The sequence below is a fragment of the Actinia tenebrosa genome, unplaced genomic scaffold (genome assembly GCF_029948245.1).
Source record: "Actinia tenebrosa isolate PJP-AT-01 unplaced genomic scaffold, QUT_ActTen_1.0 PGA_scaffold13__45_contigs__length_12533684, whole genome shotgun sequence".
Lineage (NCBI taxonomy): Eukaryota > Metazoa > Cnidaria > Anthozoa > Actiniaria > Actiniidae > Actinia > Actinia tenebrosa.
In genome coordinates, this window is record NW_028292573.1 from 9,848,194 (window position 1) to 9,862,233 (window position 14,040).

At 38.3% G+C, this 14,040-nt stretch overlaps 3 protein-coding genes across 7 annotated transcripts; 2 read left to right on the forward strand and 1 right to left on the reverse strand.

Moving 5' to 3' along the window:
* Positions 1 to 1,041: 1,041 nt before the first annotated feature.
* On the forward strand, positions 1,042 to 3,044 carry LOC148911795 (uncharacterized). Of its 4 annotated transcripts, none has more exons than XM_089029107.1 (4): positions 1,042 to 1,331; positions 1,532 to 1,725; positions 1,854 to 2,017; positions 2,209 to 3,044. In XM_089029107.1, the coding sequence occupies exons 1-4, from the start codon at positions 1,316 to 1,318 to the stop codon at positions 2,807 to 2,809; spliced, it is 975 nt and encodes a 324-aa protein (XP_088885233.1). In that variant the 5' UTR covers positions 1,042 to 1,315; the 3' UTR covers positions 2,810 to 3,044. The 4 variants fall into 4 exon arrangements, with proteins under 4 accessions (XP_088885233.1, XP_088885234.1, XP_088885232.1 ...); XM_089029108.1 differs by having other exon boundaries at positions 1,652 to 1,725; XM_089029109.1 differs by lacking the exon at positions 1,042 to 1,331 and having other exon boundaries at positions 1,344 to 1,725; positions 2,209 to 2,430; positions 2,782 to 3,044.
* Positions 3,045 to 3,253: 209 nt separating this feature from the next.
* Positions 3,254 to 5,610, reverse strand: LOC148911796 (uncharacterized). 2 transcript variants are annotated; one of them, XM_089029105.1, is made up of 4 exons: positions 5,314 to 5,610; positions 4,920 to 5,113; positions 4,628 to 4,791; positions 3,254 to 4,436 (listed from the first exon to the last, which is right to left on the reverse strand). In XM_089029105.1, exons 1-4 carry the CDS (start codon positions 5,327 to 5,329, stop codon positions 3,254 to 3,256), a joined length of 1,557 nt encoding a protein of 518 aa, XP_088885231.1. In that variant the 5' UTR covers positions 5,330 to 5,610. The 2 variants fall into 2 exon arrangements, with proteins under 2 accessions (XP_088885231.1, XP_088885230.1); XM_089029104.1 differs by having other exon boundaries at positions 4,920 to 5,610.
* Positions 5,611 to 6,705: 1,095 nt separating this feature from the next.
* Positions 6,706 to 13,575, forward strand: LOC116295346 (uncharacterized). The gene is made up of 4 exons (XM_089028964.1): positions 6,706 to 6,993; positions 9,386 to 9,451; positions 11,255 to 11,527; positions 12,343 to 13,575. Exons 1-4 carry the CDS (start codon positions 6,772 to 6,774, stop codon positions 12,847 to 12,849), a joined length of 1,068 nt encoding a protein of 355 aa, XP_088885090.1. The 5' UTR covers positions 6,706 to 6,771; the 3' UTR covers positions 12,850 to 13,575.
* The last annotated feature ends 465 nt before the right edge of the window (positions 13,576 to 14,040 follow it).

Here is a 14,040-nt window from a genome sequence, read left to right on the forward strand (position 1 = left end):
AAGTTTTTATTTATTTTATTTTATTTTATTTTATTTTTAACATTACAAACAAACTCACTCATGCCATGTGCTCTCAATAGCCCATAATACTCTGAGTAAACACAGGGATCCCAACACTAGAGTAACGTTTTCCTATTAAGGGGAAAAGTGCATTACTGATTTACAGCAGCTCTACAGTACTGATGTCTTCTGTTTCCCACAATTATACCAAAATACCACTCCATAAAGTACTGTATGCCGTATTCAAAATCTACGACGGCGACGTCAACCAGTAGTGTAAATAACTTCCCTTTAGGGTCCGGGCATCTTCCAAGTCTTTCTTTCCTGTGGATAAGTTGACCTTACTGTCAATGTTTTCCATGAAATCTCCAATGAACAGAACCCTAAAGAGAAGTTATTTACACTTCCGGTTGACGTCACCGTCTTAGATTTTGCAAATCTAAAAGTTCGAAATGTTTACAGCGCAACGCGCAAAAGTATCACTACATTTAATGCAATCGCATACTTCTATGTACGGACATTTCGATGCGGAGCTGGATGGTCTTAGGCAAATAAAGCGAAACGCTCGTTTGACAGACAAAAGCTCGGGCATAGAAGTATACAAACACATTAAAGATGGTCATACTCTTGCGCGTTACGCTGCAACTGATTGCTTTCCATGCATACTACCTTCCAGTAAGTCATCCAATCACAACGCGTAGTTACGCATGATTCCTGTGAGTTCATCATGACGTAAGTTCCAAATAATCACAGCTCTGTACAAGAAGGAATGCTGCGCCAGACTAGTTCTGCATTTTGAAATTTCCAGTTTGTTGCAATTTTTAATATAATCATTCCGAGTGCGAGCTTCCGATCTCTTTTTAAACCGCGAAGACATCTCTTGCGCGTCGTTCTTCGCGTTTCCTTTTTCGGTTTTAATTTCTTCTCGCTCTCTAAAGTGGACATGCAAATGCTCAAGATATATATGTCTTCACATACCTCTTATCCTCGATAAACTTCTCGAAGAAATCCTTGATGGAATCAGCGTCACCAATAGGCCCTTTGCAGCTAGTGGTCACGTGCTTGGATACCGCTTAGCAACACAAAACTGGAGAGCAAGCCTTCCAGTAAACAAAAGTTGTAATAGGTCAAGCACGCGTGGTTTTATACGATAGTTTCATCGTTCAAAACGCTTAATCCTTTTGCCCTATCTACAAACACAGTAAGATAATCTTAAATTCTCTCCTTTGGACTCGATTTTTGGTTCGAAGTAACGATATTCTTCGCGTTATCGCGAAAAAATTGTCACCGCCGGCCCGCTCGACGGCTGAAAAACATGGCGACTTCGCAAGGTATGTACTTCAAAACTCTCCTTTTTTTTGGTTTCTTTTCAATTATTGGACTTCTAAAATCTCTAAAATAACAGTTTAGATTGTGAATGGTGATCGATTGTAATTGGACGGCATTTTAATGGACGATTTGTTTATTTTTTGTGAGAGTGATTCCACGTCTAAAGTCAAGACTAACCCATGTTTACATATATTCGCTGTAGATGTTAGAACTCCCGACGAGCCATCACATACCAAGAAAAATTCTTCGTACCATTGTTGTGTTCCCTTGTGTAACGGAGATTCTCGATATCATCCTGATTTAAAGTTTCACCGCTTACCAGGCCGTGCAAGGGATGAGCAATTGAAAAAGGAATGGCTGGTGAAGATACGAAGAGATGTGGGCCCACACTTCAAGGTATATAGGAATCTAACAATATCAATGCACAATACGAATTGCCTGTGGATCTTTAAAAAACTGTAATGAAGATAAAAATAGTTGAATACAGTTACATTGTTATTAAAAGGACATTTGATTTATAATAGGTTAACAAAAGTACCAGAGTGTGCTCAAAACACTTCACTGAGGAAGATTACAATCCTCCCACTGATTCTGGACGTCAGTTGCTAAAAAGAGAAGCTGTACCATCAATCTTTGACTGGTCAACCAAATCCAAAGCAAGAAGAAAGATAATTCGACAAGTAGATAGGTAATGAATATCACATATTTCTACTTCAATACATTTCATTTAGACTTGACTGATGGAATTGTACTTGATGTTTATTTTGGTTTAAACCAAAATAATTTTATAATTTTAATAATTTAGTCTTTTATAATTTTTTATTTAGTGTGAACTGAGTGTGAACTGAGTGTCATCATAATTTCAAAACCTTTTTACAGAGACACTCAGACAGATGAAAGTGATGACAATGAAGATAATAGTCCCAGCACTTCTACAACCTTCAGCATGGATGACCTACAAGCACAAGTCCAGTCACTCAGAGCACAGTTCCAAGATGCACAAAAGCAACTTGAACAAAGTAGAAATGAAACTGCAGCTGCCCTCACTGAAATAAAAAGGGTTAAAGTTGAAGCTGCAAAAGAAATTGAGGACATTAAGAGGCAAGCTGCAGAACAATTAGCACTTAATAAATTTGGGCTTGAGAGATTTGGCACAGACAATGAGATCATAAGATTTTATACAGGTTTCCCATCCTATTTACATATTCAGTTCTTTTTTAAGTTTTTGCAGCCATGTGCTGCACAAATGACATATTGTTATGCCTCTGGAGAAAGAGAAAGTAGACCAGACTCAAGAAATATGCTTCTTGTGGATGAATTGTTTATGTTTTGTGTACGCCTCAAACTAGGTCTATTCGGACAGGATTTAGCTCATAGGTTCCGAATACATAAATCGTCAGTTTGCAGGAAATTGATCACATGGACTAATTTTTTGTATTTTCTTCTTGGTAGTCAAGTGATCTGGCCTTCAAGGCAATGACACCGAGAGCTTCGTCGCGAATGAGGTCGTCGTACACCTGTTGCTGCCAGTGGATGGGTAGAACTGCTATTGTCGTTGTTTCGACCCGCGAAGATTGATGTCTCTCAGTTTGCCGACTAGAGTCTCGACGGCCGTTAATCTAATAACTGAAATTTAAAAACTGAGGAAAAAACATTGAAGGATATTTTAGATTAGAAAAAAAATCTTAATTAAATTCTTAATTTATTTTTTATTATATTTATATCATATTAGTATTATATTTATTTGTGCTATTTAGATTTTGTGTTTGTTCATTAGTTTTTTTTTTTGAGTTTTCATTTACAAACAAATTGAAATAGTTACAAAAAGCAATCCAAGACACATGATAAACCAACCTGCATTAAAGATTATCTAATGGGTTATGTAAGCCACATTAATCATACATTCACCAACTTCTTACAGACACTATGCCTCATTATTACCATTGGATAAAATAAGTGGGCCTTGAAAATTTGTAAGGAGGCAGGCTACAGTATATAACTGATTGACTGAACCTAAAGTGGACAATGGCACATATGAATCAAAAAAGTGGTACTCTTTGACTCTTCTTATTGCCCTCTCGACATGAATTCTAAGACTTGCTAGTGTCTTTGTTTTTTGAACATCTGCGGCAGAGAATTGTTCCTGACTTTCAAGAAACGGAGGAATATTTAACTCTACCCGCTTCTCCCTAAGTAAATCTTCAATGTCAAACCCTTTGTCTGCCATGACTGAATCACCAGGTTCTAACAAATCTAGAATGCCGCTGCACCTTGTGATTTCCTTATCACTAATCCCCCCTGTGTAAAGGCTAGAAACGAAGCTAATAGCTCCATTAGGGGTAATGCCTATCAAACCCTTGAGTGTAGTATTACTCTTATAACTAGAATAAAGCTGCGACTGAAGTAGTAGGGAGGTAGGTGTTTGAACAAAAATCTCTGTACAATCTAAAATGACATGTGTGCTTGCATAAAGCTTTTTAAAACCTTCTGGCATAAACCTATCAACATCTTGCCTTGAAGGCCAGATCACTTGACTACCAAGAAGAAAATACAAAAAATTAGTCCATGTGATCAATTTCCTGCAAACTGACGATTTATGTATTCGGAACCTATGAGCTAAATCCTGTCCGAATAGACCTAGTTTGAGGCGTACACAAAACATAAACAATTCATCCACAAGAAGCATATTTCTTGAGTCTGGTCTACTTTCTCTTTCTCCAGAGGCATAACAATATGTCATTTGTGCAGCACATGGCTGCAAAAACTTAAAAAAGAACTGAATATGTAAATAGGATGGGAAACCTGTATAAAATCTTATGATCTCATTGTCTGTGCCAAATCTCTCAAGCCCAAATTTATTAAGTGCTAATTGTTCTGCAGCTTGCCTCTTAATGTCCTCAATTTCTTTTGCAGCTTCAACTTTAACCCTTTTTATTTCAGTGAGGGCAGCTGCAGTTTCATTTCTACTTTGTTCAAGTTGCTTTTGTGCATCTTGGAACTGTGCTCTGAGTGACTGGACTTGTGCTTGTAGGTCATCCATGCTGAAGGTTGTAGAAGTGCTGGGACTATTATCTTCATTGTCATCACTTTCATCTGTCTGAGTGTCTCTGTAAAAAGGTTTTGAAATTATGATGACACTCAGTTCACACTCAGTTCACACTAAATAAAAAATTATAAAAGACTAAATTATTAAAATTATAAAATTATTTTGGTTTAAACCAAAATAAACATCAAGTACAATTCCATCAGTCAAGTCTAAATGAAATGTATTGAAGTAGAAATATGTGATATTCATTACCTATCTACTTGTCGAATTATCTTTCTTCTTGCTTTGGATTTGGTTGACCAGTCAAAGATTGATGGTACAGCTTCTCTTTTTAGCAACTGACGTCCAGAATCAGTGGGAGGATTGTAATCTTCCTCAGTGAAGTGTTTTGAGCACACTCTGGTACTTTTGTTAACCTATTATAAATCAAATGTCCTTTTAATAACAATGTAACTGTATTCAACTATTTTTATCTTCATTACAGTTTTTTAAAGATCCACAGGCAATTCGTATTGTGCATTGATATTGTTAGATTCCTATATACCTTGAAGTGTGGGCCCACATCTCTTCGTATCTTCACCAGCCATTCCTTTTTCAATTGCTCATCCCTTGCACGGCCTGGTAAGCGGTGAAACTTTAAATCAGGATGATATCGAGAATCTCCGTTACACAAGGGAACACAACAATGGTACGAAGAATTTTTCTTGGTATGTGATGGCTCGTCGGGAGTTCTAACATCTACAGCGAATATATGTAAACATGGGTTAGTCTTGACTTTAGACGTGGAATCACTCTCACAAAAAATAAACAAATCGTCCATTAAAATGCCGTCCAATTACAATCGATCACCATTCACAATCTAAACTGTTATTTTAGAGATTTTAGAAGTCCAATAATTGAAAAGAAACCAAAAAAAAGGAGAGTTTTGAAGTACATACCTTGCGAAGTCGCCATGTTTTTCAGCCGTCGAGCGGGCCGGCGGTGACAATTTTTTCGCGATAACGCGAAGAATATCGTTACTTCGAACCAAAAATCGAGTCCAAAGGAGAGAATTTAAGATTATCTTACTGTGTTTGTAGATAGGGCAAAAGGATTAAGCGTTTTGAACGATGAAACTATCGTATAAAACCACGCGTGCTTGACCTATTACAACTTTTGTTTACTGGAAGGCTTGCTCTCCAGTTTTGTGTTGCTAAGCGGTATCCAAGCACGTGACCACTAGCTGCAAAGGGCCTATTGGCAGCTTCTTTTGCTCAAACAATTTCTTAACATTCCAAGGTTGTCAGTCATCAGTGACACATTCATGTCCATCCACTATCGGTTAAAAGAGTGTCATGAACGCTCCTGTAGTAATGGAAACTCTGAAAGAAAATCTTTATCTGGAACTGATCGAGGCATCATATCCTTATCATATTCTTTTGCTCAAACAATTTCTTAACATTTCAAGGTTGTCAGTCATCAGTGACACATTCATGTCCATCCACTATCGGTTAAAAGAGTGTCATGAACGCTCCTGTAGTAATGGAAACTCTGAAAGAACATCTTTATCTGGAACTGATCGAGGCATCATATCCTTTTCATTGTTGGGAGATCATGACCCCTGTTCTCTTTCTTTAATAGAAAAAATAAGAAACCCCTCCCCTTAGACCAATCTGAAATGTTATCTGAAATACAATGTTATGCAAAATAACATGAATAGCTTCCTTAATTACAGAGGACCAATAGACCTTATTCGTCGTGGTGTGAAAATGTTTTTCCAATTCAGCGTGACGAACCTCCAGGGGATTCATTTTCTTTTGTTTTTACTCTTCGAAAAATTCGTGAGTATCCCAAAGGATACAAAAGGAATAACGATGATATCCCGACGAGTTGTCACGCTGAATTGGGAAAACATTGTCACACCACAAATAAGGTTTATTTTTCCTGAAGTTGATAGATCCTACCCATAATTCACAATCAGCTGCAGCAAAATACGTTTACAATTGTTTTTGCTCTGCGTAGTGAAAACAACAACAACAACAACAACAAAACAAATATATGTAGGGGACTATTTTATTTATTACCTCCCTTAGAGTAAATCTTTAAATAAATAAAATATATACTCGTAACTTATTTGGAACTAAGTTGATGTACAAGGATGTGCGAAACGCCAAATAAAATATGTCTATGTCTATGTCTACAGCTTACCCCCCCTCCCCCCCTCTCTCTATTCCCCCCTCCCCCCTACATGTAAAAAATGATGACCGGAGTCCGTTCCCGACAGGATGCCGTACCGAATATCCGGCTGTTAGACCCAACCCTTTTTGACGATGTATCAAAGCTCAACAGTATGCTAATGAGGTTCATAGACCATTTCCAAGGACTTGGAGTTGGTTGTTTTCGCCTTTCTCTCCAAGATGCCGAATCGAGCCACTCCAGTCGTAAGCGTCAGATCGGCGCGTTGCTCTGCAATAATGATTCTCATCTTGGGAATCTTATTCGACCTTACTGCATCTGTCTACTTTGGATTTAATATATATTTTTACCTTAGCACGTCGTACGCTTTCCAGCTTTCCAGTATGGGTGCTGGTGGGAAATTATACTGGAGATGGGGATACCCCCTACTCATTGGTACCTTGGTAAGTTACAAGTTAAAAAAACTAGCGAGGAAAATGACTCCTTTTCTAGCCCCCTCGTTTGTAATGTTCCTATTAACAACTGCATAACAACCCACTGATATCTTTACGCACAAACAAACATCGTATGATTCAACTTGCAAAACCAAGATGAGATGTGTTGTGATAACGAAACAGCTTACAACTACATGTGTCATGCAACGACTAAAGTTTCTTTTCAAAACAACAGAAAATAAGCTAAAATTACTTTTTCTTTAATTATTTTACTCAGTAAACTGCATTGTGTAGTATAGTTTAGGGATTTAGCGCATTTTCATTTGCTTTGACCTTTTCAAGCCATTACGATAAGGACGTCCAAAACGTCCACGAACTAATTAGTTTCTTTTTCTAAGAAATAAGAATACAGTCATTGGAATAAGGCCAATTAAAGTCGTTACTTTTTAGCGTGTCAGGAAAGATTGTTGAGCCAATTTTACTATAGAGTTGACAAAATCGTTTGGTTTTCATTGATAGTAATAAGATATTCAAAACAGTCTACAAAGCTTTTTGGGCAAGCGACAGGCTGTGATTTCTTCACATGAAAATTCATATTGGAATTAGGCAAATAAAGTTTGTTTTGCATTTTATAACATTTCATAACATTTTATAATGATAAGTTTACTATATTATTTTAGTAGTTTGCAAAGGAAAGCATTTTTCTTGGTATGACGCAGACGCCTGTTTGTCAATCCAATCTATTTCCTTGAAAAACACTTCTTAGAATATTTTTGTTTGAACTTGTATCAAAAGTGAATAATCCTCATTTCTGATTGGGCTAACGGCAGATGTCTGCATGCCAATCAAATCTCTTTCGCTTCTAGGAAAACCAGTTCTTAGAATGTACGTGTTTGAATTGCACCGAAAGAGTAAATAATCCTCATTTCTGATTGGCTAACGGCAGACGTCTGCATGCCTATCAAATCTCTTTCGCTTCTAGGAAAACCAGTTCTTTAGAATGTACGTGTTTGAATTGCACCGAAAGAGTAAATAATCCTCATTTCTGATTGGCTAACGGCAGACGTCTGCATGCCTATCAAATCTCTTTCGCTTCTAGGAAAACCAGTTCTTAGAATATACGTGTTTGAACTTGCACCGAAAGAGTAAATAATCCTCATTTCTGATTGGCTAACGGCAGACGTCTGCATGCCTATCAAATCTCTTTCGCTTCTAGGAAAACCAGTTCTTAGAATGTACGTGTTTGAACTTGCACCGAAAGAGTAAATAATCCTCATTTCTGATTGGCTAACGGCAGACGTCTGCATGCCTATCAAATCTCTTTCGCTTCTAGGAAAACCAGTTCTTAGAATATACGTGTTTGAACTTGCACCGACTGAGTAAATAATCCTCATTTCTGATTGGCTAACGGCAGACGTCTGCATGCCAATCAAATCTCTTTCGCTTCTAGGAAAAACACTTCTATATGTGTGTTTGAACTTTCACCGAAACTAAATAATCCTTATTTCTGATTGGTTAAGCAGATAGGTAGTCAACTATCTGTGCTGTTTTTTCTTTATCTTTTATCTTCAGCTTGTCTTTCTTCAGGTCTGTAAATCACTGACTGGTTTGTTGAAGTCTGTATAAGGCTGCTTTCTTTTGTTTTATATATATCGATCAAAGCTTGAATGACTTAGTTCATGAATGAAGCGCCCAAAGAATGTAGCTCATTTCGAAGCGCTATGTAAAGCAGACTGTTAAGTTTTCGAGGTTCAAAAAAAGATTAAAGCTCGTCGCGTTTTTTGGGGAAACCTGTGATAGCCCAGTCGTAAAATACCTTTGTTTATTCTTCCAGATTCTGCGCGAAAAATGGACAATTTGCGCAATACTAGGGGTCTTAAAGATCCTACCCAAGAAATCTTTGCGGGCATATGTTAATAGCGTTCCCGTATATAGTCAATTAGCATTCACCAGCTGTCAATCAATGACTTAATTTCAAAGTAATTTAAAGAGGGCGGAGCTAGCCTATCGGTCGCTCTTGCATTTGTGGCGAATTTAATCCTCAAAAAGTGTGTCAGAAACTTAAAAAATTGCACAAAGAAACACACAGAGGACTTTAACTAGACAAAGTATGAATCACTAAACTAAAGTGCTAAAAAGGTCTAAAAATGATGACCTTTCGAAACGAATTGAATCGCTAAAAACCAAAGGTATCCCAAACAACGACTAGCCTGTGTTTTAAACATGTGTAGTCCGAGATTCACAGACGCGGGAAGTTAATTTAAAATCGGTTAAAGCAGACTCTCGTTTCTCGGTGCTGACCAAGAGGAACGTGGACTCTGGGTTGGACCATATGAAGGAAACCAACACTTTTTGCCTGATTGTTAATAGTGTATACTGAAGATAATTTATATCATTTCAGATTCAGGTCACTGGGTGTGTTGGATTATGTGCAAGCAATCCAAGGCGTTTACGAAACAAGTGCCGAGTAAGACAATAACTAATGACAAGGGGAGGGCTAAGTAGTAAATTTGGGAGAAGAAACAAAATTTGTGGGGGTTGGGCTGGTACGGTACAGTGGTTTCCTTTCCCAAGGTCAAGTCATTCACGCGTGAAGTTCAATAGACCCTTTTCGAGTTCCAAATTACTGCTGTGTTTATTGATTATAGACTCATTTACTCAGACTCGATTTTGTTCCAGTCAAGGTCCGTCAAGTTTCAAAGTGTTCGTATTGTTGAAGTTGTGCATTCTTTACTTTACCGTTGGTATTTGCGAGTAATTAGACACTGATTCGAGGCTAAGCCTGAGTAAATGAGTCTGTAATCAAGAAAGAACAGCGGTATTTTGGAACTCGAAACTGGACTATTCAAAACTTGATTGTCAAATGCCGGTAAAACCCGAATGTTGCATGCATTGGAAAATCTTTATAATGTGACTTGAACTCCATGATTTCGGAGTGGATAGATTCGATGCGAATGACCAATAAGCCTTTTCATAGTTTAAGAATCGATTCCACTGCGCATGCGATTTTATCCCGAATTTCTCACCTTCTTTTGTTTAATTAAGAACAAAAGAAGGTTTAGACAAAAGAAGGTGAGAAATTCGGGATAAAATCGCATGCGCAGTGGAATCGATTCTTAAACTATGAACAGGCTTATTGTGTGCAGCAATAGGGACCTTAAGCTGCAGGACGGCAACGTGGGCGACAACGTCGGCGAAATTGAGGCGCTTCAACCTTCTATTGTATTATTATTTAGTGTTTATCTAGTATTTTACTCGATAAGCACCCCCGTTTTAGAGTGAAATGTCGTCTTTTGGGAGCGCTTTACTTATAACGAAAATCAGCAAAGATAAGCTTTTGGCGTAGCCGTTCTCTTTAGAACGTAAAAATAGGAAATTTCACGTCTTACCTTCAGCATAAGACGGCAATGATGCACAGTATTTCGTACATTCCAACGAGTATCTATTGAATAGCGCAATTAGTGCTATTGTATATTTGCCGTCGTCGTCGTCGTTGCCGTCCTGCAGCTTAAGGTCCCTAATATCAAATTCAAACGTTCAATGTCGCTGAATTCGAAACTGTAAACTTGAATGTCGAATTCTAGTAAACGATCGCGAATGTGGAATTCAATATCGAAAAGCAGACACCAAAGTTGCATTAAAAATTGTAAAACTTGAATGTTGAAACCTAATGTTCAGGGTATATAGCGCCATACATTCCAACAGCAAGCTAAGTACTGTTTAATAAACGAGCAGGAGTGTTTTATCGAGTATAAAACACGAGGCGTAGCCGAGTGGTTTTAGACCCGATAGAACACGATCTGCGAGTTTATTAAACGGCTTAAAAAACTCCTGATGTATGTTCTCATACTGTACCGAATTCTTTACGAAATGAACCAAGTTTGATAGAGAAAATCCAAGTTAAAGTTTATGCAAATGAAGACGAATCTATATCAGATATAAAACCTCCTTCATGGTCATGATTTCTATTGTGTTTCCTTCATGAATTATTAATGAGTTTTTTAATATCTGATAGCGTTCTCTTTCTCATGTTGTTCGTTGGTTCTCTCCTGTACCGAGTCCTAGAATTTTTCTCCAGTTTTTCGGTTATTGCTTCCTCCTCAAAAATCAACCTTCTAAATTCCAATTGGAATTCAGTGGAAGAGGAGCCACTCTGTGGAAAAAAACACTGCTCATTCTCATTATTGTTTATTGATTATTCGTCATTCATAATTTGTTACCCTTATATTATAGTTATTCAGTAACAATGTTCTCGTTTGCATTGTTTTAGACAGCCACATTTTGCATCTTCTCCATCGTCCTCATTGGATTTGAATCCTACATCATTGATGCGTTTAAGCTTGAATTGACAGTGTTCATTAGGAATTTTAAAGCTGGTGCGTGTAACGAAATCTACTGCTATGTCTACCTGTCGTCGTATGGTTCTTTCGTATTCCTTGCTGCTTTGATTCTAATAAATTGTATCTGGTGTGTGATCTGTTGCTTGGGGTCGTTATTTTGCATGCCTGGTGAGCACCCTAGAGCACAGGACGGAGAACAGCAGGTAGGTTAATATATTGCTTTGTATCAATTAACACTGCCCGCCGTGTGCTATCAACTAGATAGTATTTTATTGCTTGGTATCAATCAGCTGAATGCATCTGATGAATTTTTAGTCTGCAATGACAGGCAATTTCTGCCCGTCATGTGCTATTAACCAGAGAGTATTCTATTGCTTGGTATCAATCAGCTGAATACATCTGATGAATTTCCAGCCTGCAATGACAAGCAAGACTGCCCGTCATATTCTATCAACCAGAGAGTATTCTATTGCTTGGTATCAATCAGCTGAATACATCTCATGAATTTCCAGCCTGCAATGACAGGCAATGACTGCCGTCATGTGCTATCGACTAGAGAGTATTTCAGTCTATTGCTTGGTATCAACCAGCTACACACCATATGCTATCAACCAGAAAGGTCTATTGCTTGGTATCAATCAGTTACGCGCCTTGTACAACTATGGTGCTATCAACACCAGAGAGTATTCTATTGCTTGGTATCAATCAGTTACACGCCTTGTGCAACTATGGTGCTATCAAAACCAGAGAGTATTCTATTGCTTGGTATCAATCAGCTGAAAGAAGTGTTGTTATTAAGGTTCGAATCCCGCCTGGAGCTCAGATTTTTTCCGAGAAAACAATTAATTGCTTGAAGAAACATAATTTAAATATTTAATGTTTTTATTGTTGAAATTGTCCACTCTTCATATGCTATTTGTGTACACTTTAAAGTGAGGCATATGGCTAAGAGACCAAACATTGCTACCTACTGAACATAGATTTTAAATTATGTATCTTTTACTTTTATGTTACCCAGCCCACCACCGCACAGGATATGATGATGCAGGAAACCCAACCCTCGATGTACAATAATCCTGCACTACAAGCCAGCACGGAAAACCTGCAGGGAAATGCACCTATGGCGTACGGTAGTGGTCCCCCAACCAATCCCGCAATGCAAGGCAATATGCAAATGCAGGGAAATGCACCCATGGCGTACGGTAGTGGTCCCCCAACCAATCCCACAATGCAAGGCAATATGCAAATGCAGGGAAATGCACCCATGGCGTACGGTAGTGGTCCCCCAACCAATCCCACAATGCAAGGCAATATGCAAATGCAGGGAAATGCACCAATGGCGACCGGCAGTGGTCCCCCAACCAATCCCACAATGCAAGGCAATATGCCAATGCAGGGAAATGCACCCATGGCATGTGGCAGTGGCTCCTCCCTCTATCCCAAAGTTCCAGGAAACATGCAATCTATGCAAGGTTCTGCGACACCCATGGCACAAGCCACATCCGGAGAAAAGAATGCCAAATGAAAACCCTTCGTTCAGCAGAAGTAGTCACGAGAGGCACAGTCATGAAAGAGTGTAGCTAGAACATAGTAGATCCCGGGAACGGTCCTCTAGAATGCTAGGTGGCACATTCTATATTTTGCAGGATATTGTAGTTGCCTTTATACCCTGTGTAACATCAATACGTAATTTGTCTTATACAGCTGTTAAAAAAAGCTGGTAAAGTTTTCCCCTGCATGTTGCATGTTGCATGTTGCATGTTGCATGTTGCATGTTGCATGTTGCATGTTGCATGTTGCATGTTGCATGTCGATTCTTAATTGCTTTCAATTTGCTACATCACCCATAGTGTATTTCGTTCTTGACATGCCACACAGAACCAAGCAAAACCTTCACTGGCTAGATCGACATCTTTTTCGAAAAAGCAGTATTTTCATTGTAGAATAGAAAAAATATAATACCTTATCTATCCACGAACTACTTAGAAGTTTATAGAAGAGTGTTTCTTTTTCGTAAAGCGTTAGTCAATAAATATAAACGATATAAACCGATGACCTAGTTTTATGCACGAACATATTTGTCTTAAACAATACAGTGCACACACACACAAAAAAAACGCTTTTAATTTTAGATAGCATCTTCTGCGATTCTAGTATAGTTGGCAGCAGACTTTTTTTTTTTGCTGCTGTTGTAAAATCAGGATTGTAAGACACATTTATTGAAAAAACAATAAACTTCCTCAAGTTGTAACTGATTTTTTAGATTTAAAGTTTACCACTGGCGTAGGGGGAGGGGTTGCAGCTTAGACTGCCCATGCTACTTAGGAACGGTTCTAGATAATTTGAAATTCTTTTTAAGGGGCTCAGCTCCAAAACTTTGGCAGAAAAAATCAATTTTCGTCCCTCATCGTAGCATTTGCTGGATGGGGGGGGGGGGGGGGGGCTAAGATACTAAGGACTAAGACACATTAATTTCAAAAATAATAAACTTACCCAAGCTGTAACTGATTTTTGAGATTTAAAGTTTAGCACTGGCGTAAGGGGGGGGGGGGGGGGGGGGGGTAGGGGGATCACCCATGCTACTTACGAACGGGCTCAGCTCCAAAAAAGTTGGTAGAAAAAAATCAATTTTCGTCCCTCACCGTAGCATTTGCTGGATGAACTTATTAAGTTTTAACTATTAAAAGCAGTCAAAAAGGTCAAGTAGGCACATGTC

Coding starts and splice junctions, on each gene's coding strand:
- LOC148911796 (XM_089029104.1), bottom strand. CDS start 5,195: ATGGACGATTTGTTTATTTTTTGTGAGAGTGATTCCACGTCTAAAGTC. Junction 4,792..4,919: donor ATGTGGGCCCACACTTCAAG/GTATATAGGAAT, acceptor GATTTATAATAG/GTTAACAAAAGTACCAGAGT. Junction 4,437..4,627: donor ATAATTCGACAAGTAGATAG/GTAATGAATATC, acceptor ACCTTTTTACAG/AGACACTCAGACAGATGAAA.
- LOC116295346 (XM_089028964.1), top strand. CDS start 6,772: ATGCCGAATCGAGCCACTCCAGTCGTAAGCGTCAGATCGGCGCGTTGC. Junction 6,994..9,385: donor CCCTACTCATTGGTACCTTG/GTAAGTTACAAG, acceptor ATATCATTTCAG/ATTCAGGTCACTGGGTGTGT. Junction 9,452..11,254: donor GTTTACGAAACAAGTGCCGA/GTAAGACAATAA, acceptor GCATTGTTTTAG/ACAGCCACATTTTGCATCTT.
- LOC148911795 (XM_089029106.1), top strand. CDS start 1,450: ATGGACGATTTGTTTATTTTTTGTGAGAGTGATTCCACGTCTAAAGTC. Junction 1,726..1,853: donor ATGTGGGCCCACACTTCAAG/GTATATAGGAAT, acceptor GATTTATAATAG/GTTAACAAAAGTACCAGAGT. Junction 2,018..2,208: donor ATAATTCGACAAGTAGATAG/GTAATGAATATC, acceptor ACCTTTTTACAG/AGACACTCAGACAGATGAAA.